General features: G+C 49.3%; 1 protein-coding gene across 1 annotated transcript in view; it reads left to right on the top strand.

Moving 5' to 3' along the window:
* The first annotated feature begins 221 nt into the window (after window positions 1–221).
* OLFM2 (olfactomedin 2) overlaps window positions 222–25,946 on the top strand; it is a 49,823-nt gene continuing 24,098 nt past the window's right edge. The window contains exon 1 of the mRNA XM_007460640.1: window positions 222–356. Within this exon, the coding sequence (XP_007460702.1) occupies window positions 222–356 (135 nt within the window). The remainder of the gene's footprint in view (window positions 357–25,946) is intronic.

Raw genomic sequence — 25,946 nt, 5'->3', positions numbered from 1 at the left:
GCGGAGGCTGTGGGAGGCGCGGGAGGGGGTGGGGGGGGCCGAGGCGGCGCTTTATAAGCGGAGCCCGCCGGGCGCGCCGAGCCGCAGCCCGCGTCCCCGAGCCCCCCCGGCCGGCCCCGGCCCCGGCCCCCCCAGCTCGCGCTCGCGCCCCCTGGGCGGCTGGGTGGCAAGGGACCGAGCACCAGGCGGCGGGCGGCCGCGGGGCATGAGGCGAGGGCGCGATGTCGGTGCCGCTGCTCAAGATCGGGGCCGTGCTGAGCACCATGGCCATGGTCACCAACTGGATGTCGCAGACGCTGCCCTCGCTCGTGGGGCTCAACGGCACCGTGTCCCGCGCGGGCGCCTCCGAGAAAATCGTGAGTGGCCGCCGCGCAGGGGGCGCTCCCGGGGGGCGTGGTGCTCGCGCCGCCGCAGCAGCAGCCCCCGGGGGCCCCCGCCCCCCAGCTTCCCGGCGCGCCCGGCCGGGGAGCGCCCTCCCGGGGCTGGGGGCTGGACGCGGAGGCGGAGGAGTCCTAGGACCCGCAGCCACCTCCGCGCCTTTTATTATTGTTATTATTATTATTTCTTATTATTAGTGTGCACTGTCCGAGCGGCAGCAATGTACTAGGCTCGCTCTGGCCCCGGGGCGCAGGCGGAAGGGCTGCGGAATTCAGCCTGGTCCCGGCTGAGTGGGGCGGAGCTGGAGGGTAGATTCGGGCGGCTGGTTGGAACCCTGCCTCCGAATAGGGAAGTCTCCGGGTCTCCGAGGGTCTCCACCTTCAGCATCTCTCCCTGTTTGTGTCTCGGTGTCTCTGAGTAGACCCTTGTCTGTCTGTCTCTCTCTCCCTCTCTTCTCTCTCTGTCTCTGTCTCTCCCCGTCTCTGTCTCTATGTCTCTCTCTTTATGTCTCTCTCTGTCTCACTCTATTCTTTTTCCTCTGGTTTGCTTCTCTATTTTCCTCTCTGTCTCTGTCGCGCTGTCTCCGACTTTGTATCTTTCTTTTTCTGTCTCTCCTTTTCTCTCCCCTGCACAACACCCCACCCCCTGCATCTCCCTCCTCATTACCTGCCTCACCACGTGCTGAATATTTATTCCCATAACTGACCCTCCGTAGGAGGCCCGGTCTCATACTGCGGTGGGAGCCGGGGCTGGGGCTCATGCTGCCCCCAGAAACTGCAGGATTGCCCCCTCCCCCGTCCCATCCTATCCTCTTCTATCACCATCATCCTCCAGCTTCCCAAGCCACAGAGTTTGGCTGGGGGGTGAAGGGGGGCAGGATGTGTGTGTTGGGGGGCACTCCCTCGGGGTTAATAATGGTGGTCCTGGGGTCCTGGGGAGAGGGGAGGAGACATCCTCCACTGCAAACTTCCCTCAGCCTCCTCCAGATACGCCCCTTCCCTCCCATTCCTTACCCTCTTCAATCTGGTTTCGGTACTCCTCCCAATACCTGGGACTGGGATTCATGGGGGCTCCCTCTCTTGCTTGATGTTCCGCCAACTTCATCAGCCCCCCTGTTTAGCCTCCAACTGACACCACGCTGAAAGATAAGAGGTCTTTGCTCCCAAGGGTTGTGGGCAAGTGGAGAGGGGGGTGCCCTGTGCTCAGGCTTTGTCCAGCTCCTGGGGGGAATTGTCACTGGGCTTGGCCCAGGTGAGGGCTTGCAGTTTAAATCCTCACAATTGAAGCCAGTGTGTGAAACAGAGTTTATCTGTGTGTCTGTCACATCAAGCGATATTTGAATATGTGCTGGTGTATCTATCTATGCATGGTGTGTGTATGGGTGTGAGTGGAGGGTGTGAGAAAGTTTATGTGCTTTGCTAGCATGAGGGCACAAGTGTGTCTGCCTGTATATGAGGGTGCATCCCAGAGCGAGTGTGGGTGTGTCCCTGAGTACTCGCTGTATCTGGGTGTGGATGTGTCTGCAGTTGTATGTCCCTGACTATGGGTTTGCATATATGTAATTGCATGTGTGCATATAAGTTTATATACATGAGTCTGAGACAGACTTCTTGCTATTGCCTTCTGAGCGGGGGAGAGAGATGGTGTCTCATTGAAATCAGAAGCCAGATTCCTCTCCCCTACCATCTAAAAAGTTTGAGTCAGTGTAAATATGTTCATTTATTATGTAGAGCATATGTGTAAATGAGAGCATGTATGTCTGGGGAACGTGTACATAGTGTATAAGAGCATGTCTCTGAGTTATGATTTTGTGGGTGTATATGTGTCTTTGCAAATATGTACAAGTACAGGTTTTGTGCATATAAATGTGGACATGTATGTCTTCAGAAGTGTGTGCATATATGTTCAAGTGTGTATCTGTGAGTGGTCTATGAATGGTGTGTGTGCCTAGTTTGTATGCATGTGGGTGGATTCCTGTGTGTTTCATGATTTTTCTGTAAGTGTGATCGTGTGTGTGTACCCAAACTGACCTGGTCTTCACTCTAGCCCATCTGTAGCTAACAGGACCTTGATTCAATGCTTCCATGAAATCACCTGTTGAAAGCTAATAGTTCTCCCATTCCTGAACCCTACCCCATCCCTCAGTCTCTCTAAGCCTTGCCAGAAGAGCTCTATGGAGTGAGATGCCAAGTAACTCAGGGTAGGACCTGGGAGGGGACTGTGACATGAGGGTGCTCAGGAAAGCGCCTTGGGAGTCTGACAGACATAGGTTGAAATCCAGACTTTCCCTTAACTTGCTCCACGACTTGCACTCTGGCCCAGTGACATCACCGTTTTGAGGTGCGGTTTCCCATCTATGAAATGCGAATGATAATTCCTACCTCACAGAACTGTTGTGGGTAAGAGGTCTACCATCCAGCCCTTCATCCATCCATCCTTCCATCTATCTCTCCATCCGTCCATCTTTACACTCATCCTTTCATCCACCCATCCATCCGTCCACTCACCTATCCATCCATTTACCCATCCATCCATCTCTCCATCCTTCCATCCATCTCTCCATCCAGCTCTCCACCCATCTATCTTTCCATCGACCCATTATCCATCATGTGTCTCTCCATCGATTCTCCCACGCATCCATCCTTCCATCCATCCATCTCTCTATCCATCCACCCATTTCGTTTATTCAACAGAATAATTGAATACTTCCTCTATGTCAAATGTGTATATGCTTGAAAATCCCAGCTCAGTGCCTGACATAGTAAATGCTCAGTTAGTGACAGGACTCTGAGTCAGATGAATCTGGATTTGAATTCTGGTCCTGCAATTTACCAGTGGTATGACCTTGGGGAAATTATTTAATCTCTCTAAACTCCAATAACCTCATTAGTCAAGGGGAGTTCAGAGTCCCCATTAAGCCGTAGGATCCATGAGAACATCTGTGTTTTACTCACTATTGAACCGTAGGCCCTGATGCAGAGTAGGCCTACAATAAATATTTGTCAAGTGGCTGAATCAACAATCACATCTTCATAAGGATTCCATCTTCAAATGGAAAGATGGCTGGGTGCATAGTAGGTGTTCAGTAAGGAGAGTTTGCTCTGTTTGACATTGTAGCCAAGCACATAATAGGCATGGAATAAATATTTGTCAAGTGCCTAAATCAACAAGGCACCTTCCTAAGGATTGGGGAGAACAAATGGAAGTGAGGAGGCACAGGGTAGATGCTCAGTAAGGAGGAGTTGTGCGAAGCTACAGAGCACCGACGTGGGTAAGCTGAGGGGTTCCGGAACCCAGGTAGTGAGAATTCCCAGTCATGAGGCAGACAGTTGGATGCTGGTCTGGACTTTAAAAACGATCTCTGTGAGGTAGAGGTGAGCCCAGACCCTCAGGCCATTCTTGTCTCTGGTTTCCCCTCCCCGATCTGATCCAGAGAAACAGTTTAGCATTCTAAGAGATTCTGAGAGATGGTGTTACAGATCATCCCTGAAAGGGGGGCGGGGAGGGAGAAGCTGCCACTGCTACTACCTTTGGCCAACTCCCAGCCATAAACCATCCCTGTGGGATGGAGCCTTCAGTGGAATAGCTTCTCACCTGGGGGGTCATAAATTCAGAACCAGACTAAGAATTGTCAGCCCCATGGCCAGCAGCTGCCGTCATTACGGGGCCTGAAGTGAGTTACCTGCATCCTATATGTTATGCCCTTGTCCATCCCCTCCTCCTTGAGGGATGGAGGGAAAGAAGGGGAGATGGAGGAGGGATATTCTGTTTGGGGAGGACCCTTTTCCTCATGGGAGGAACAGGGAGGGTCTGAGCAGCTATCAGCAAGAGGCTCTCTGAGGACTTCCCAGTAAAAACCAAAGTTCAGAATCTGTGTGTTTTCTTGACAGTTTTCTGTGCAGGGGGGAAGGACCCCAATACTCAGTATCAGTCAAGAGAGGCAAGGTAACACTGCCCTAACAAGTGGCCTCATATCTCGGTGGTTTAATACTGCACAGGTTTATTTTGTGCTTGAACTATGTATCCATGTTGGCTGGAGAGCTCTGTCCATGGTCGTCATGGACCTGGAACGATGGAGGCTCTATGGTGACATGATCATTGAAGCAGGGAAAGGAAGGTACAGAGTAGCCCCCCACTGCCTCCTAAAGCTCTTCCCTAGAAGTGACACGTTACTTCTGCTCACATTTCATTGGCCAACCCAAGTCACATGGCACGCTTAACCTCAAAGAGGGTGAGACGTGTGGTCCTACTATGACCTGGACAGAGAAGAGTGGCCAAATATTTATGAACAACCCTAAATACACTACTGATCCCTCTTCCTCTTATTCTACAACAAGAATTCTCTTGGAGGGTATCTCCATTCATTCATTCACTCATTCATTTATTCAACAAATATTTATTGAGCACCTACTATGTGCCAGGCGCTATTCTAAGTGCCAGGGATATGACAGTGAACAAAACAGACAGAAATCCTTGTCCTTGCGGAGCTGACGTTCTAGGGCAGGGTAGGGGAGAAATAAATAAGTATACAGATAAATTTATAATACATGGTGATACATGTACTATGAAGAAGCATAGAGCAATATAAGGGGAGTGGAGAGTGCTGGGGGGGACTATTTTAGATTGAGTAGGCGACATTTGAGCAGAGATCTGAAGGAAGTAAGCAGAGGGAACAGCAAGTGCAAAGGCCCTGAGGTGGGAATATGCCTGAAATTTTGGAGAGACAGTGAGGAAACCACTGTGGCTGAAGCAGAGTGAGTGAGGTGGGAAAGTGAGAAGAGATGAGGGCAGGGAGGTGGTGGGAGCCACATCATGTTCGGAGGAGAGGGACTTGCAGGGATTTTAGATTTAACTTGCAACTTCACATGCATTCCCTCTCCTCATTTCACGCTTTCCTTTTCAACATGCACTTTTAACCTTCTAACATTCACGGTGTAGTTGACATTTATTTTGTTGTCTGATTATCCCCACTGTAATCTCAGCTCCATGAGGGCAGAGATTTTTTTAAAAAATCCATTTATGTTGACAGTTATAGTTCCAGTGCCTGGCACTGGGTCTAGCACATAGCTGGTGTTCAATAAATACTTGTTAAGTGAATAAATGGGATGCCAGGGAGGGTGCTAAGCAAAGGAGGGATGAGGCTTAACTCAGGGGTTCACAGTTTTTCTCTGGCCCCTGTGGGGAGGACAGACTGTAGGAGGTGAGGGTGGGAGCTGGGAGACTGGGGAGGCGGCCACAGCACTGGTCCAGGTGGGTGATGATGGGGGCTGGACCAGGGTAGGGACCAAGGAGGTAGAGAAAAGTAGGCGTATTGTGGATTTGACCCACACCTGCCTATTCACCTGTTCCTAACTGTGGACTTAGGGCTTTTGCTCAAACACCTCAATATGTCAGGAAATATTTATTCAGCGCCTGCTTTGTACTGGGAAGGGTCCTAGACTATGGAATATAGAGATGAATAATGCCCCGACTTCAATCAGATCGCTGTCTCATCAACAGTACTTGTGACACGACATGGTATGTGTAGAGACAGAGATATTTCTGGAGTGCTGTTGGGGCACAGAAGAGGGGCACTGAAATCAGCCAGGTTGCAATGGAAGTTTCTTGGAGGTGGTGATGTCCAACTGAGTCTTAAAGTGGAGAAGGAACTGGCCAGGTAAAAACAGAGCAAGGGGCCAGGTAAAAACAGAGCAAGGGGCCAGGTAAAAACAGAGCAAGGGCATTCCAGACAGAAAAAATAGCACGGACAAAGGCTCAGAAGTGAGGAACAGCCTGTTGAGGACAGGGACGCTGCAAGCTGTTTGGAGTTGCTGAAGACAATGTGCCAGGTTGGGAAGAGTGTGGAAGTGGCCTGAGTGGCCGGAGGGGTCCATGTCACAAAGGGATTTGGACTGAGGTGTCTGTACTTCATTCTGAGTGTCAAAGGATGGGAGACTTGGAGGGGTTTGGAGCAAGAAAGGAATGTGAGGCTGTCAGTTGCATTTTTCAGAAGACCTGATTGTTAGAAAACCCTCCTCGATTGTGAGTATGAAATTTATCTCATTTTAACATTTTCCTGTCTCACTTGCACCAAATCTAACCTCCTTACCCTGGCCCAACTTGGTAAGCCTCAGTTTCTTCATCCATAAAATGGGGATAATAGTAGATTGTACCATATAGCATTGTGTTCAGCCATGTGCCTGGCATGTGGAAGGTGCCTATAAGGTTCGCTATTATTATCACTAGACCCCTGCCTGAGTCTCAGATCTTGGATCACTCTTCCATCCCTTGCTGCTTTGCTTGTTCCTGCCTCTGGAACTTTTCACTTTTTCCCATCCTCTGGGACCATCCTTCCTCCAGTCCTCCCTCTAGCCAGCTCCTTCTCACTCCTCCTGTTCCAACTCAAATGTCACCTGCTCAGAGACAGCTCCCCTGACACCCCCCCCCAGCTACAGTGTCCCCACTTTATTATTTGAACCTGTTCTATTATCTTCTCAGTACTCATAATGATCTGAAATCATCTTGGTAATTGTTTGTTTACCACCAACAGAACGGAAGTGCCATCTGAGTGAAAACTTTGTCCCTCTTGTTTATTACTGGGATTTTCTCATTTGGGGCCATTAGGTATTTCCTGAATGGTCTCAGTTCCACCCCATGAGACCACTGCCCCTTTGTCCTCCCGGTGAAACTTCTGAGCCTTGATGAGTATTTCTGTGATCACTCAGTCTTCTCCCATTGCTCAGAGTGTCTGTTTCTTATAGTTTTTTTTTTTTATCGTGTCTTTGTTTTTCAACCCTTCTCTGTTTGAATGGATGTCCAACAAATGTGCACATTGCCTCTTTCTCCATCTCTGTCTCTCAGTCTATGTCTGTCTGTCAGACATAGATCTTGCCACCAGAGAGCAGAGTCATCCCTGACTAGCAATCACTGAGCTCTTCTGTGTGCCAAGTCCTGTGTTGGGGGCTGGGGATACAGCAGTGAACAAGAGAGACTTGATCTCTTTCCTCACTCCATGTCACAAAGGGATTTGGACTGAGGTGTCTGTACTTCATTCTGAGTGTCAAAGGATGGGAGACTTGGAGGGGTTTGGAGCAAGAAAGGAATGTGAGGCTGTCAGTTGCATTTTTCAGAAGACCTGATTGTTAGAAAACCCTCCTCGATTGTGAGTATGAAATTTATCTCATTTTAACATTTTCCTGTCTCACTTGCACCAAATCTAACCTCCTTACCCTGGCCCAACTTGGTAAGCCTCAGTTTCTTCATCCATAAAATGGGGATAATAGTAGATTGTACCATATAGCATTGTGTTCAGCCATGTGCCTGGCATGTGGAAGGTGCCTATAAGGTTCGCTATTATTATCACTAGACCCCTGCCTGAGTCTCAGATCTTGGATCACTCTTCCATCCCTTGCTGCTTTGCTTGTTCCTGCCTCTGGAACTTTTCACTTTTTCCCATCCTCTGGGACCATCCTTCCTCCAGTCCTCCCTCTAGCCAGCTCCTTCTCACTCCTCCTGTTCCAACTCAAATGTCACCTGCTCAGAGACAGCTCCCCTGACACCCCCCCCCAGCTACAGTGTCCCCACTTTATTATTTGAACCTGTTCTATTATCTTCTCAGTACTCATAATGATCTGAAATCATCTTGGTAATTGTTTGTTTACCACCAACAGAACGGAAGTGCCATCTGAGTGAAAACTTTGTCCCTCTTGTTTATTACTGGGATTTTCTCATTTGGGGCCATTAGGTATTTCCTGAATGGTCTCAGTTCCACCCCATGAGACCACTGCCCCTTTGTCCTCCCGGTGAAACTTCTGAGCCTTGATGAGTATTTCTGTGATCACTCAGTCTTCTCCCATTGCTCAGAGTGTCTGTTTCTTATAGTTTTTTTTTTTTATCGTGTCTTTGTTTTTCAACCCTTCTCTGTTTGAATGGATGTCCAACAAATGTGCACATTGCCTCTTTCTCCATCTCTGTCTCTCAGTCTATGTCTGTCTGTCAGACATAGATCTTGCCACCAGAGAGCAGAGTCATCCCTGACTAGCAATCACTGAGCTCTTCTGTGTGCCAAGTCCTGTGTTGGGGGCTGGGGATACAGCAGTGAACAAGAGAGACTTGATCTCTTTCCTCACAAAGCTTCATAGGGAGACACAGTGAACTTGGAATTGTGCAAATGGCTATATAATTAAAGATTGGTGGGGGCCGTGAGGGCAGAAAGTTGGGAAGGGTTGATCAAGGAAGGCTTCCCTGAGGAGGTGATGTTTGCCCTGAGACATGGAGGATGAGTAAGAGTTGGGCAAAGACAGAGCTGGTAACGTGGAGGGAGAGAGGCCAAGAGAACAGGGTGTGTGAAGGTGTTGGGATGGGATGGCATGTGGTGTGTGAGGATCTGGTGAGATAGGCAGATACCTGACTACCACTCTAGACCCCAAGCTTGATGCAACATATAGAAATGGCTTGAGATGCTGCCTTTGCCCATACAGTCGGCACCAACAACAGCACCATGGACAGCTACCAAGGGAGGGTGGTCTGGGCTTTGGGGCTGCTTGAGTGTAGTTAAAACTGGCTTCCTCCTCTTCCAGAGGGAAGCTCTGGTTTCTGCGTCTTGGTGTCTTCATGCCCCCAGCATCCTTCTCACCTCCTGCCCTGGGAGGCTGACGCCTCTTTGTGAAACTCCAAGAGAGGAGCAACCGCAAAGCTGGGCGAGGAAAAAGCAAGCTTCTGGGGGAGGCTCAGGCGCTTTGAGAGAGTCTGATGTGGGGTTGGGTGTGTTTGTGTGTGGGAGTGAAGATGTTGCCACTGGGAGATCTGAGGGACCAAGCTGGTTCTCAGTCCTTGTCTCTCTGTGTCTCAGCCTCAATGCTTCTCTATTTTTAAACTTTGTATTTTGAGTCTGTCTGTGTGTGTGTGTGTCTCTCTCTCTCACATATCTCTGTCTCATTAGTTGTCTTTATTCCTCTCTGTCTTCACTATGTGTCTACAACATATGATAGACTTTCAATAAATGTTTTTGGAGTGAATATTGACTGTTATCTCTGTCTGCCTGTGTCCCATGTCTGCGTCTCTTTGTCTCCATCCTGCTCTCTGTTTTCTCTCCATCTCTGTCTTGTCTCTATCTCTGTCCCTAAGTCTGTTTCATCCTTTCTGTGTGTCTCTATCTCTATGTGTCTCTTTTGTCTCTGGTTCTGCCATCTCTGCCTCTTTGTGCCTCTGTCACTATATCTCTTCCATCTCTGTCTCTCAGTCTATGTCTGTCTGTCAGGATTCTGTTTCTCTCTCTCTAGGATTCTGTTTCCATATCACCATAGTTACCGTATCACAGTCCAGGACCCTGACAGGGAGTCGGGGAGAGACTCAAATTCTCAGACCTAAGAGGGCTCCTGAGACAGGACAGGGCCAGAACGTATGTTGGGTGTTGGGCAGGATTCAGTGAGTGGGACAGGATGAGCCAGACCAGCATCAGCCCTTGAAGGCCCTGGGGGGACAAGGGAGGAGACGTTTGTACCCCTGGAGATGCTGGGAATGGGGGCCAAGCTTTGATTTCAGCCCGGGGTAAAGGGTGGGTGGGTGCCCAAGCTCTAGGTGACCCTGTGCCCTCGCCCACCCATTCCCACTCCCCTCTGCTGCCCAGGAGGGCATCCCTCTAGGACCCAGCCACCAGGCCCCAGCGCTGGCTCCAAGATGGAACAGCTGTCTGGGCTGCAGCTGCAGAAGCTCATTTTGAACAAGGGAGATGATTGCAGGAGTGAGTGGGGGAGGGGGAGAGAAGGGGAGGGTTGCAAGGGCCAAAGAGGAATCAGGCTTGATTGTTGTTGCTGCTGCAGCGGGTAGTTTGCCCAGGAGATGGGGAGACTGGGTGAGGCAGGAAAAGGCAGAGGGAGGTCTGTCGGCCCACGCGTGGTCCATCTGTCCCCACTTCTGGTCCTCCCTGGTGTGAAGTTTTTCTGCCTGTCTCTGGCTGTCTCTCCCTCTGCCTGTATTTCAGAGCCTGCATCTCTGACTCTGCCTGTGTCACTCAGACTCTGTGTTTCTTGTTGTGACACCTTCTGCCCTGTATTTCAGTTTCCCCATCTCCCTGTCCCTCTGGCTGCCACTCCGCCTGGATCTCTGTGTATCTCTGCTCCTCCTCGCCTGCCCCTCGGTGTTGTCTTCGTTATCAGAAGCACGGCTAAGTCTCCAGCAGCCCTTCGGATTGCTCTTTCTTTTGTTGTCATTTCTGTGATACTCAGGGGTTGGAGACAAATAGAGATGGCAAATTCCCAGGAAATGATGGGATCGTGTCCGTCCATAAAGGGATATTTACAAAGATATCTCAATTAGGACTAATTAATTAAGCGAGTCACTTCCCCTGCCCTCTCCCCAACGCTGAGGTCCCGCAGCCTCCTGGGAGAAAACCAACCAATGAGTGGATGGCAGTCTGGTGCTCAGATAGTGTCTCAATGTTTAATTTATAACAGCCTTCTTGCTGCCCTATCAATCCATCCGGAAGGGCAAGGTGGCCTCAGGCGCGTAGACTCAGGCAGAGGCTGGAGACCTGCTGGTCCCCCAGAGCATGCAAAGTCATGTGTGCATATGTTGGAGCCTGCCCTGCATGTCAGGGCGTGTTGTGGCATGTTTGAACATGTTGGGGTATGTCTTCATGGCAAACATGTCCCTTCGAGTAAGGAGAGTCCGACGGCAACCAGGCATATCTGAGCACACGGGACACGTTGGAGCAGGTCAGAGCATGTCTCTCATGTGGGGAATGCCTGAGCATGAGGACCCCAACAGAGGATGTGGCACATGGCAGGGCACAGGGCACAGGATGGCTCCTATGCCATGCAGTGAAGGTCTGCACTTGCAGGTTAAGCATTTATCCTCAAGTGCAAGGCAAACTATGTCTTGCAGGACCCCCCTGGCAGGGATAACAGAGCCATAACGATATCTACAACTTCCAGGAGGAACTGGTCACCCCCACCCGCTGCCACCCCTGCAGCCGTTGCACTCTGAGTTTCCCCATCCCCTTCAGCACTGGTGGGTCAGGAGAGTTGAGTTCCAGCTCTTTTCTTTGTTTTGGCTGCACTGCGTGTGATGTGGGATCTTAGTTCTCTGACCAGGGATCGAACCCATGTCCCCTGCAGTGGAAGCGCGGAGTCCTAACCACTGGACCTCCAGGGAGTCCCCGAGTTCTAACTCTCGATGCACTATTTGCTCCTCTGCCCTCTGTAGTTTCCCTCCCCCAGTGCATGGCATCAGGGTCCCCATTTCCCCCATTGCTACAGGCCTACCAGGTCCCTTGGGATTACTTCTCACCTCTGCCTGCACCTTCCCACCCCACAAGTCTGTTGATGCAACCCTCAGTGTAGCTCCCATCAGAGTGATGCAGCCTAAGATATAATGACAAATCTGGAGATACAGCCCTTAGTGTGATGCCAGGGTAGTGGGGCCATAAATAGTGGGGCCATAAACATATCTTGAAATCTGACTTCAGTTCTGCAGACAGGCACTGGCTGGGACATTTGATGCAGTGAGAAGGAAGAGAAATTTGCTCATCCTGGTGAATACATTCTCTTGCTATTCCAGGAAACAAGGATTCCCCAGACCTGCTGGCCGTAGCTGGCTCCATTAGCCCTTGTAAGTGCCATGTGACCTCAGCAGAACACCAGGCTTATTAGTAAAGCATAAATTCTTCAGGAATATTTCAGGACTGACTGCAATGCTAATGAGTTAGTCGGGGAGACCTGAGAGTGCAACTGACAGAATGTATACAGATGTCGGTTCCTATTGAGAAGAGTGTAGGAATGTTCAAGTCTACAGGATGGACACGAATGGACCTGGAGGATTATACATGGAAGGGTGCGGGGGTTCTTGAAGGGACACAGATGTGTAACATGTTTGTGGCTTCTGGATAGACATACACATATGTACATGGCTGTCCAGAATAGCACACAGAGGGTTGTGGGTATTTAGAGGGGGGCATTCCCCTGTGTGATGGGCACACTGTGGCAGAGCTGTTTGTGGGTTTAGGCAATGTGCATTTACATATGTCGCTTGAATTTACACAAATGTGCACCTATGCACATAGCTAGTCACTGATGTATCCAGATGTTCCATTTGTGTCCGCAACGTAGATGCTCACAGGTGCCTGTGGATAAACATGGATGCCCACAGACAGTCACAGAGCCCCCTGTGTACCCCAGTACCCACATGCCACTATTTTGGGACGCAGATTACCAACTCCCTCGCAAATTCCCCAGATTCCTGGCAAAGTGAGATCTCAGAGCAACAAGAGTGACCATAGAACTGCCCCCAGACCCTTTTTGGAGGACCACGGAAGGGATGTCTCAAGTCACATGAGTGCCTGGGTGACCCGGCAACGCCATCCAGGAACACAGAGCCCTGAGCCAGCCTCTCTCAGGCTGTCTTAGCTGAGATTCTCACCTGTTTGACATCCGCCTTGCATAAGGGCCAATTATGGCAGCCAATGCTCAGAAGTGGCTTAGAGTAGCGCCCAGCATGTTAAGGAGCATCATTACCATTGAGTAGAAATGTTACTAACATTGTGAATATTCTCCTTGAAATGCAGCGAGATCCTGGTCGTCTGCATTTCAGTCCTGGCAGCCACCGCAGTATCCCACCAGCGTTTCAGCTTCATCTGTTTCTCTCCTGCTCTCGTCTGAGAGAGTCAGTCAGTCCATTAAAGCCGTGGTTTCCTCTCCCACTGTGCACTCTTCCCTGACATCTCTCTTCATTCTCATTTGCCTCCAAGCATCACAGTTCCAGTCTGTCTGCCTGGGGGTGGGTGGGTGTTAGAGAGTCTGTTTGGAATATAGAGCCCCCTAAAATGGGCTGGTTAAATAGGAGCTTTAGATAAAGAATGGAGGGAGTCTCAGAAAACCCAATAGCTGGGGCTTTAGGGACTTGGAAGGCCGTCATTCACGCACTCATTTAGCAATTCAGTTAGCAAATATTTATTACCCACCTACTAGGAACCAGGTGGACAAGATAGACAGGGTGCTTGCTCTCGTGGAGCTGACATTTTAGTGAGAAGAGACCAGTAACACACAACGAGAACTTATCACCCGGTAAGAGCTCTGTGCAGACTTAAACCAGGGTGAGGGATGTGGTGGAGGTGGCCCTACTCTGGATTCAGGAGAAAATTCCCACTTTCCTGCCCTCCACTCCACTCTGGGGGCCCTTCCTTTCTGCACCCCTCACTTCAGCCTGCCTATGGCTCTGGTTTCTGCAGCCCCCAATCCCCCATGCACCTTCAGCTCCAGGGCCCCACTGGCTCCATACCTTTTCATTGCTTTGACCTCCATGTTCCAATTCCATTTCCCTGGACTGGAGGATTTGTCTCTTTCAACTTGTATCAGGAATCCACTTGTTGTCCAATTTGCCAGACACCTTGGGCACTTGGGAACATGTGGTTATGGAGGTATCCCACTCAGTAGGGATTTACGGGCAGGAGCTTTCTCTTGGAAGGGTCACTGGGAGGGGAAGCAATGCTAGACATCATCACTCATTCATTCATTTACTCCACAAACTCTGACTGAGTGCCTAGAGTCTCAGGAACTGTTGTAGGTGCTGAGACACAGCTGTGAATATGATGGGTCTACCTAGGTCTTGTGATGTGTATAGTATATGGAAACACAACAAAAATGTAAGCAAATACATAAACAAGTTCGTTTTGGATAGATAAGTGCTGTAATAAAAATAACAAGAAGTAAAGTAATGTGACTGGGGAGCCTCATTTTGTCAGGACACTGGGGTAGCCTCTCTGGGGAGGTGGCTTTTTTCCCAGCTTTATCGAGATATAATTGACATATAACATTGTGTAACTTTAAGGTGTACAACAAGATGTTCTGATACATGTATGTATCACGAAATAATTATCACCGTAGGGTTGGTTAACACCTCCATCACCTCACATAATTACCATTTTTGTGTGTGTGAGGTGAGAACATTTAAGATTTCTCTCTTAGCAACTTTCACGTATATAATACAGTGTTGGTAACTAGAGTCACCATGCTATACATAATATCCCCAGGACTTATCCATCTTATAGTTAGAAGTTTGAAGAGGTGACATGTGAACACAGATGAGAAGGAGTCAGTGGTGGAAAGAACTGGGAGAGGAGAATTCTGGGAGAGGGAAGAGCATTCTGGGAGAGGGAAGAGTATTCTGGGAGAGAGAAGAGGATTCTGGGAGGAAAGCATTCTGGGAGAGGGAAATAACTGGGAGAAGAGCATTCTGGGAGAGGGAAGAGCATTCTGGGACAATAACATTCTGGGAGAGGGAACCACAGTGCAAATGCTCTGACATGGGAAGGAGCTTCTTGCCTTCTGGAAAGAGGACCAGGTGGATCTAGAGGAGAGGATAAGGTCTTATAGCTTGGCAGGGGACACTGCATGCAGGGCCTTGCAGGCCAAAGTGAGTTGTTGGGTTTTATTCTAAATACAGTGAGAAGCCACTTGACAAGTTGCAGTGGAGAGGGGAGCCATGATCTGATTCACATTGTGTAATGTGAATGGGGAATGGATTCTGTGATGGGGAATGGATTCCAGGGAGTGAGCATGGAAGCAGGAAGATCAAGGAGGAGGTGACTGCAGTGGTCCAAGCAAAAGCCATTGGTGGCTGGGCCGGGATCGAAGCATCTGGAATGGTGAACGGTGGGCAGATTTGGCACATGTCTTAAAGTAGAGCCATCAGGACTTGCTGATGGATCAGTTGTTAGGGGTAAGAGAAAGTGAGGAACAGAGAAATGGGGTGATGTTTAGAGAGAACCAGAGACCTAGGAAGCATTTCTAAAAGACCCCGGGGGGACCAGAGCAGACCAGATACCAGCTGGGTCACTCTGCCTCCTAATAACCAGGAAGATATAATGGCCTGAGTCCCCTTCTAAGATCCGTGGAAGGCCATTTATTCCCCAAGATTCCCCCACCCCCTGGAGGGCCTATATTCTCTTGGTCATCCCTGCCTCTGACTTACTGCTTCTATGCAATTATTATTCTTCACTTGGTGTCTTGTGTCTTTTGGTCTCTGCTCTGACCTTTACCTGGACTGAGAGCTCAGTCCCTGAGGTCATGGAGAACCTCAGATGCCAGGGCAAGTCACTCAAACTTACTCCTGAAAGCCTTGGGGCCATTTATGCAATCATTAGTTTATTCAACAAGTACTTTTGAGGACCTACTGTGTGCCGTTGCTGGGAGATAAGATGATGAGCCAAGCAGTGCGTGGAGCCTCCTTTGAAACAGGGACACAGGTAATGATCAGATATTCACAGAGAAATATAAATTGCAACTGTGATAACAGCTTGAGGAAAAGATTCTTGGTGTCATAGGAGATTCTAATAAGGGGATTTGATTTAATCTGGAAGGTCAGAGGAAGTAAGAGCTGAGATCTGAAGCAGAGAACAAAGGGTATTCCAGGCAGAGAGAATTGCTTATGCAAAGGCTCTGAGGTGAGGGAAAGTGTAGGCAGTATAACAGACCAAAGAAGGCTTTGGAGGGGAAGACAGTGTAGGATGAAAGCAGAGAGGTAAATAAAGGGCAGACCTGCAGGGCCTTGTGACTTTGTCAAGGAGTTTTATCTGTATCCTAAGAATAAAAGGAGTCTACCAATGAGGTTTTGGTTGGGAGAATGATATCATCAGATGTGCCTTATAAAATTTCCCTACCCTCCTACACTGTTGCTGGGAATGTAAGTTGGTGCAGCCACTATGGAAAACAGTATGGAGGTTCCTCATAAAACTAAAGATAGGGCTTCCCTGGTGGCACGGTGGCTGAGAGTCCGCCTGCCGATGCAGGGGACACGGGTTTGTGCCCCGGTCCGGGAGGATCCCACATGCCCCGGATCGGCTGGGCCTGTGAGCCATGGCCGCTGGGCCTGCGCGTCCGGAGCCTGTGCTCCGCGACGGGAGAGGCCACAACAGTGAGAGGCCCGTGTACCGCAAAAAAAAAAAAAACAAAAACAAAAACCAAACTAAAGATATTATGGTTTTCTCAGGGTACCTAGAGTCTAACTGTCATACAGAGTGAAGTAAGTCAGAAAGAGAGAGACAAATACCGTATGCTAACACATATATATGGAATTTAAGGAAAAAAAATGTCATGAAGAACCTAGGGGTAAGACAGGAATAAAGACACAGACCTACTAGAGAATGGACTTGAGGATGTGTGGAGGGGGAGTGGTAAGCTGTGACAAAGCGAGAGAGAGGCATGGACATATATACACTACCAAACGTAAGGTAGATAGCTAGTGGGAAGCAGCCGCATAGCACAGGGAGATCAGCTCAGTGCTTTGTGACCACCTGGAGGGGTGGGATAGGGAGGGTGGGAGGGAGGGAGACGCAAGCGGGAAGAGATATGGGAACATATGTATATATATATAACTGATTCATTTTGTTGTAAAGCAGAAACTAACACACCATTGTAAAGCAATTATACTCCAATAAAGATGTTAAAAACAAAACAAAACTAAAGATAGAGTTTCCAGATGATCCAGCAATCACACTCCTAAGACATATATCTGGACATATTTGTCTGGACAAAACTATAATTCAAAAAGATAATGCACCCCTATGTTCATAGCAGCACTGTTTACAATAGCCAAGACATGAAAACAACCTAAATGTCCATCAACAGATGAATGGATAAAGAAGATGTGGTGTATGTATACAATTGAATACTTCTCGGCCATAAAAAAGGATGAAATAATGCCACTTGCAGCAACATGGATGGACCCAAAGATTATCATACTAAGTGAAGTAAGTCAAACAGGGAAGGACAAATATCATATGGTATCACTTACATGTGGAGTCTAAAATATGACACAAATGAACTTATCTATGAAACAGAAACAGATTCACAGATATAGAGAACAGACCTGTGGTTGCCAAGGAGGAGGGGGTTGGGGAGGGATGGATTGGGAGTTTGGGCTTAGCAGATGCAAACTTACGTATAGAATGGATAAACAACAGTGTCCTACTGTATAGCACAGGGAACAATATTCAATATCCTGTAATAAACCATAATGGAAAGAAATACGAGAAAAAAAGTCCCCTGAGTCTCCCATGTGTGCAGTGGGCTGGTAAGAGGAAGGGTAGAGCAAGGTAGACCAGATAGACTTTCTGGATTGTGAGGGTGGCTTGGACCATTGAGTGGTGATAGAGAGTGGAGAACCCTGCATGAGTTGTGAAAATATCTAGGAGTTAAAGTCAACCAGACTTAGCGAGGGAGTGGAAATGGGGGTGGGGATAATGCCTGGGTATCTGAACCACTGGCCTGGGGGGATGGATAAGGTGACATAGGGAGTATTGAATGAGAACTGGGCTCAAGAGAGAAGATCCTGCATTTCATTTTGAGAATGTTGAAGCTGAGGTGCTTTTGAGATGTCCAAAGGTGTTGGGCGGAGGGGATCAAGGAGTCAGATGTATATATGGATTTGGAGTTCTAAGGACGTTAATGCATACAAGTGATGATATAAGATTTGGTTAGAGGAAGCATCCTTAGAGAAAGATTGACGTCTCTGAGAGCCTAAGGCTGAGTCTAGAGCAGTGGTTCTCAACCCAGAGATGATTCTGCACCCAGGGAGATATTTGGCAACGTCTGGAGACATTTTGTTGTCACAACTGAGAGGGGATACCAGCGGTGTCTAGTGGGTAGAAGCCAGAAACGCTGCTCAACATCCTACAATGCACAGAATTTTTATCTGGCCAAAATGTCAATCATGCTTAGGTTGAGTTACCCTGATCTAGAGTAACATTTAATGGCCAGGTGGAGGAAGATGAGTCTTCAAAACAGATGCACTGGGGTAGGAAGGAACCATGCAAACATATGTGGTGGCAGCCAAGAGAAGGAAATATATCAAGAAAGAGAGAAGAGTCAACAGAGTTGAACCCTGCTGAGAGGTCAAGGGAGATGGTGGGCTGAAAAGCATCCACTGGATTTAGAAACGTAGAAGCCATGGGTGGACTTTGCAAGAACAATGTTGGTCGTATGATGGGGTCAGAAACTAGACAGGAGCAGTGGAGGTGCGAGTTCAGGAAGTGAGGAAATGGAGGCAGTTAGTGTAGGCAACTAAGAAGAGGAGCAGTAGACAGACGGAAGGAGGAGTCAAGTAAGGCGTTTTGTTTTTTCATAGGAGAGACCTGAGTTTATTTAAAATCCAATGAGAGGGCTTCCCTGGTGGCGCAGTGGTTAAGAATCCGCCTGCCAATGCAGGGGACACGGGTTCAAGCCCTGGTCCAGGAAGCTCCCACATGCTGTGGAGCAACTAAGCGCGTGCGCCACAACTACTGAGCCTGCGCTCTAGAGCCCGCGAGCCACAACTACTGAGCCCACGTGCCATAATTACTGAAGCTTGAGCTCCTAGAGCCCGTGCTCAGCAACAAGAGAAGCTACCGCAATGAGAAGCCTGCGCACTGCAACGAAGAGTAGGCCCTGCCCGCTGCAACTAGAGAACGCCCGTGTGCGGCAACGAGGACCCAACGCAGCCAAAAATAAATAAATAAAATAAAATAAAATAAAATACCTTGGGAAAAAAAGAGAAAGTTCTGCTCAAGAGGGAGAGATTAAATATGTAAGATAAAGACAAGTAATATGATAGATAAGTATAGACAAGAGACAGATAAATGCAGCACCTTGTATAAGAAGGCAGAAGAGGACCAAGGCGAGAAAAGCTGCGTGATCCTTACGCGATGAAGGGCAGCCCCCCCACTGTAACAGGAGGGAGGGGCTGGGATGGGGCAAACGTTTGTAAATTATGTCAGGGGAGAAGAGGGGCTTCCATTGTGTGGCTGTTATTTTCCCTGGGAGGTCAGGGAACGTTGGAGGGGAACGGAGAATGTTTTGAGCCTTCCAGTGTAGCTGGAATTGCCCGTGATGGTGTGCAGGCCTTCCCCACGGTCCACACCCATGAAGAAAGCCCTCTTCCACGTCTCTTACTGAACTCCTGTCCTAAGGTTTGGCATATGAGCCTAGAGAGAGATCAGATGGGGAGTGGGGTGTCCAACTCCAATATTTATGAGGTAAGACTCATGATGGGTTCTCGTAAAGTCCCCAGCTCTTGAAGATTAATGCTGTTTGTAATAACTTATCAAGAAAGCCTTGTAATAATCCTTGAAAGACCCGTAAAATCCACTCTAGTGAATCTTAGATAATGGCATTGGAAAAATAAAATCCCCCTACCCTTGTTAATCCTGGAACACACCAGTCATTTGCAGTGGACATTCATTCAAGAGGCCTGAGCACTTGTGGGGGAAGTGATCCATGAGTGGGGAGACGCCCAGGAGGAGGAAGCTTCAGCTGTTGATTTCGCACCTATTGTTGAAAGCTGAGCTAGGGCAAGGTGGGCTCAGATACTAAGACAGACCTGGGGGAAGCTGGGTTCGGAGATAGACCAGGCTCAGCTCAGGTCCTCAGACTGGAAACTAATTCAAGTCCTGGGGCAGAGCAGAGATACACCCCTGAGGCCTTAAGATACTCCGTGGTTGACCCTGAGACAGGAGCCCAGGAATGAATCCAAGTCCTGGGTGAGTCAGGGCTACAGCATGAGTTTGAGAGAGACAAGGCCAAACCCTGGTCCTGGGATAGACAAGAGTTGAACCTGAGTCCTGAGATGGTCCAGTGCTGAACCCATATCCTTAGGAAGACCAGAGCAGAGCTTATAAAGATACAGACAGAAAATGGGCTTCTCTTGGGAAAGCTGGGGAGGACAGGCTTGCCCTCGGGGGATCTTCCAACCTGTTGAGCCACTTTGCTCTAACTGGTGAGTACCTCTTTGATTAATGTCCATTGTAAATGACACGGCATATCCCAGGACTAATGAGGGGAAGTGAATTTTATATGCCGATGCCAGGTCATCCTAGGACCCAAGTCGGAGCCAGCTCAGGCCCATAGGCCCAGAAACATGCTCGGCAGAGCTGACAGCTTGGGAATGCCCAGGGTAGCCAAGCCTCCCCTCCCTCCATGTTTTTTGTTTGTTTGGTTTTGGTTTTGGATTTTTTTAATTTTGTTTTTTTTGTTTTTGTTTTTCGGGGTTTTTTGGTCGTGCCGCACATCTTGCAGGATCTTCGTTCCCTGACCAGGGATCAAACCTGGGCCCTGGTAGTGAAACCACTGGAGTCGTAACCACTGAACAGCCAGGGAATTCCCCTCCTTCCGTATTGACTGTGACCACCCTGATGGAGACTACAGTGATGCTTACACTTCACACAGGCTCATCACACACAGGGGCTCATGCATTCACATTGCAAGAGATACACACAGCACACAAACCCATGCATGTGCCTCAAGCACACAGCAACACACTTTGCACAAACACGCACATTGATACAGCTGCCATATACAAATCCTCACACACACAGACACACACACAGAGGCACAGACCGCATCGCAAATACACTGCCAGCCAGCCAAGGCAGTGCATTCAGACATAGCCTCCCACACCGTAGTCATAACACTTTCATATGTACAACAGTGGCACTACTCTAGGGGACGTGGTGTTCTCTGAGAACAGTGCCCCCAGGAGTTGTGCGTGCAGTCCCTCGCCATTGACATTCACATTTTCTTACCCACCTGCAGAGTCTCTTGCACAGACTTACTCAGTCCCTGTTTTATACACCGATATGTGCAGTTGCATACAGTTGCTGATGCTTTCACACTTAAGCCTGTACATGGCTACACACTCACATGTGTTCTTGGCCACACGGACACAGACGTGCTGCTCGTCCATCTCACGCACTCTCAGGCTCTGTGCTAGTCAGCGTAGGCGAGGCTGTGCTGCATAACACACAGTCCCCAAGTCTCAGGGGATTAGCATGACCGAATGAGCGATTGCTCATGCTACATGAGGGCTGGCAGGGGTCTCTGCCTTGTGTGGCCAGCTGCTGGAGGCTTCTCATCGACACACACTTCCCGCAATTCCTGAGGCAAGAACGTGGCAAATCACACGCTGGATGTTAGAGCTCTTAGCCGGAAGTCACTTCCATTCACGTGGCGTTGGCTGAAGGAAGTACCAGGGCCACATTGGGGCAGCAGAGTCCTATCATGTGCCCAAGAGAGAACTGGAAATTGTGTGAACAGTTCTATCAGCTGCCACAGTCCCTTACACATTCAAAGAGTTAGACATTCACAGAGGCAGGCCCATACATGCACATTTTATTTCTTCCCATATGGACTAGTCTTTGGCACCTGTTCTCCATGGGACGAGGCAGCAGGCCACACATGCCCTGCCCATAGTTTGCCTCCAGAGCTCCATTGTTTCATGGCACATCTGAGGGGTCTTCGGCTCCCTCTTGAGCTGCGGGGTCTCAGAGTAACAAGTTTCCAAGCCCGTGCTAGAGTCAGAACTGAGAAAACAGCATACATACCTTCTCTTCCCCCCGGGGGAAAAAGAATAGTAGGCATTGGGGGATCTCAGTGTTGGCCGAGAGCCTTCCCCATCTTGCCAACTGCAGCTTGGAAGAGGAACCCCGAGGGGAAGAAGGCGATTCCAGAGAGACCTCAGTCCTCTCCATCCACGTGTCCTCCCATTGCCACCAGGACCCTCTCCTTCCCCTCTCATGGCCCGCCCCACTCCTCTGACTACTTAAATATTCCAAGGCAGGGAACTCATGAATATTTATAAGGGCCTGGCAGTGAGGGAGATTAAAAAAAAAAAAAATTGGAATCTATGAACCAGGATCCATCTATAAATAATCAGGCCCGTGGCTGGCGGGGCTCTTCCCTCACCCACCACATTCCTTCGACTTCAGGTCCAGCCCCATCCAAGCCTCCCAGAGCTACCCCTTCTCACCCCCCCACCCCCACACACACAGCTTGGCTGTGGATACATGAATCCGCATCGTCTGGTGCACTGTCTCTCACACACACACACACACACACACACACACACATTCCCACACAGCTGAGCACACAGACACACATTCGCACCTGCCTGGGATCTAGCCCACTGCCTCCTTTCCACACACAGACACGCACTTGCAAAATCGGCCTGAACACGTCCAGGCTGTGTCCATGTTCAGACAGATAACAGGCATTTAGGCTCAGACCCGCAAACACAGCACAGAGTCGTGCTCAATCACACACACCCAAAGAGATGCCTGTGGACCACTCCCTTAACCACAAGCCAAGCATGGCGTTTCCCCTCAGTGGGCCTCGGTGTCCTTATCTGTGTAGGGGGACACTCAGAGTCCCTGCCTCATAGGGAGTTGTGAGAAATTTTTTAAATTAAATTAATTTATATTTTTGGCTGCATTGGGTCTTTGTTGCTGCACGCGGGCTTTCTCTAGTTGCGTCTAGCTGGGGCTACCCATCGTTGAGGTGCGCGGGCTTCTCATTGCGGTGGCTTCTCTTGTTGCAGAGCACAGGCTCTAGGCACTGGGCTTCGGTAGTTGTGGTGCATGGGCTCAGTAATTGTAGCACACGGGCTTAGTTGCTCCACAGCATGTGGGATCTTCCCAGACCAGGGATCAAACCCATGTCCCCTGCATTGGCAGGTGGATTCTTAACCACTGCACCACCAGGGAAGTCCCGGGTGTTGTGAGAATTTTTTAAAGTAAAAAATGGATACCTGTTGTGTTCAAGGTACTATTCTAGGTCCTGGTGAAACAGCAGTGAACAAAAACAGATGAAGATCCCTGCCTGACATTCTGGAGGGGAACAAAAATTTAATGCATAAATGATGTAGTGTGTTGGAAGCTGATAAAGAAAAGAAGGCAACGGGTGGCGCTGAGACATTCGTAGCTCTGACTGGAGCAGAAGGGGTGTCAAGGAGGCTTCTTGAAACAATGACATTAAATAAGGGAGTTGGAAGGACATTCCAGGCAGGGGGAATAACGGGTGCAAAACCTCATATAGAAGCATGCTCGGGGTGTTGTAGGAACAGAGAGGAGGCCTGTGTGGCTGGAGCAGTGAGTGAGGGGGAGCACGGAGGAGGCGAGGGCAGGGAGGGGACAGGGACAGACTGTGCAGAGCCTTGTGGGCTGCAGGAGGACTTTGGCTTTTACAAGTGAGGTGGGAGTCATAGCGCCTTCTGAGCAGAGGAAGAATATGATCTGACTTGTGCTCGCAGGCGCCCTCTGGCTGCTTCAGGGGGAACACACTGTGGGCGGCGAGGGTGGGATCCAGGGTACCAGGGCAGAGACGACTGCACCAGGAAGACGCCCGTCCAGAGCGGGAAAAGTGTATAGATTCCGATTGTAAAGAGGTAAGAGAAAGAGACAGTTAAAGCTGTCTCCAAATGAATGCATTTAAAGGATTCATTCTTTATTTCCAGAAATGTTTACTGAGCACCTACTGGGCGCCAGGCACCGTTCTGGCTTGAGGACACAGCAATGAGCAAAGCAGTAAATATCCCTTGGATGCTGCCCTTGGAATGTTGACAGCATCACGGGGCAGACAGAGGAAGCAAGATAAATTTTAATGTAGGGTCAAGGGGCAGTACTTTTTATGCAATAAAACGCAGCAGAGGGGCGAGCCTTGGGGAGTGATAGGGGCTGCACATTGTAGGTTGGGTGGACTGGGCAGAACTGGGGATACATTTTGACGCGAGAGCTGTTATCAGGATTGGATGATAGATGGCATATGTAGGTGGAAATGACAGAACCTGGTGCCTGGGTGTCAAGATGAGCTTTGAAGGGACACCCACATAAATACCCTCTCCTGTTGAATGTTCATTGTTTCCCCCAATCTTAGGTTGGGTTCCTGAGAAGCAGAACCCAAGACAGGGATTTGGAGCACATGACTAACTGTGAGTGGAGGGTAAGGGAAGTTGGACCAGGGAAGGGGACTCAGGTACATTCCAGGCTTGGCCTGATCCACAGGGATGTGGGGAGCTCTGGAACGTAAATTGTACCGCAGAGGGATGGGCTTTTGGACCCCTGCATCAATCAATCATTGGCTGCTCCTGGGGGTGGGGGATGCCTCCGAGGCATCTCCAGTGTGTGGTAGCTCCCCAGAGCCAAGGGCAGGTCTCCAGAGGTCACCAGTGCTAGCTGTGAGCCTCCACTCTCAGCAGCTGTGGGGTGGGTGTGCCCCATTATAAGATCTAGGCAGAGCCCCAAGAGCATTGCCTACACCCCCAGGCTCCAACAAAGAGGGTCATGGGAGCACCAGGCATTTATGCCAATCACAGCGCAGATGTCTGACACCAGAACCTGTTCTCAGCTCTCTCAGGATGAAAATCAGGCCAACTTGGCACTGGGGCTCCCCTCACACAGCTGAGATCCTTTCCGGATTCATTAACTGCTCGAGACTCAGCTCTCCACTGCCCAGACTTGTCTGGGAATTACAGAAGGGAGCTGTGAGGAAGAGATGCAGCCCTGAAACAGATCCGAGTAGCTCATTCCATTCTCCCATGGTCCTGCAGGAAGGCACTGCCATCATGCCCATTTTGCAGATGTGGAAATGGATGCACAGAGAAGTTAAATCACTTGCCAAGGCCACACAGCTAGAAACCAGAGGAGCCAGGATTTGAACTCAAGTCGTTAGGATCTGGGGTCTGTGTGCTTCTGAGCTACATTCAACTGCCTTAGACCCCACGCCCCCTTCAAAACCCAAAGCCCCTGTATCCACCCTGAGAGGAATGGGAAGAAGGGAGGAAACCCTGAGAGAATAGAACAGAGAATATGTGAAGGGTGGGGGAGAAAGAGGTCACCTGGAGGACTTGGAGTGGGCAGGAGGCACTCATTCATTCATTCATTTGTTTGTTCATTCATTTACTCCTTCATGTCCCGGTGATGCCTGCCTACTCTGTCCAGCATGTGCTGGTGTTGGCACCGCAGTGGGAACGAGCACCCAACTCTGCCCTTTTGGAGCTCAAGGTCTGATAGGGCACGCAGACACTCATCCAGGCAAGAAAATGTATCAGATATAAGAACCTTGTAAGAGGGAAGGGGTAGGGACTTTGGAGACACACACAGAGGGGATTCTGACCTGTCTGCAGGGGTGGGGGAGGCTTTTCAGAGGTGGTAATGTTTACTCGGAACCCTGAAGGATGCAGAGAGTTTGGACAGCCCTGGGGCAGTTGGCAGGAGGATGGCAGAGTAGAAACACCAGCATCTCTACAGCGCCACAGAACTGGGTTTGTAATTCTAGCTCTACTATTTAATATACAGAGCAAGCAGCACCACCTCCGGGTTTAAAAAATATTGTACAAATATTTATTGAACACCTACTATGTGCCAAGTGCTGTTCTAGGCATTGGGAACATGGTAGTGACCAAGATATAAGGTCCTTGTATTTGTACACTTCTCATACACTACCCCAGCTAACAAATGTATATAGTATGATTTCTTCCATGACAAGTACCAGGCGGGATCGAACCCGGGCCCCTGCAGTGAAAACGCCAAGTCCTAACCACTGGACCACCAGGGAATTCTCATAAACTTAGGTGACTCTTTAACTATGGATAAGAAGGATCCAGCATTATCACTATTCTTTCAAAGACTTATTATTGTGAGGCATGAAATGGGACAGTTGACTGAAACAGATCATCCCTAAGTGTGTAGCTTCGTAGTTAAGACAACTTTAGAGAGAGGCAGGCTGGGCCCTGAGTCCTGTGGGCCCTCAGATTCATTCCTTGCCCTCCCCTTGTTTTTGGTATGTGGG

Source organism: Lipotes vexillifer, unplaced genomic scaffold, assembly GCF_000442215.2.
Source record: "Lipotes vexillifer unplaced genomic scaffold, Lipotes_vexillifer_v1.1 scaffold1011, whole genome shotgun sequence".
Taxonomy (NCBI): Eukaryota; Metazoa; Chordata; class Mammalia; order Artiodactyla; family Lipotidae; genus Lipotes; species Lipotes vexillifer.
Note: the sequence above shows the minus strand (reverse complement) of the source record. Positions and strands in the feature narration are given on the sequence as shown.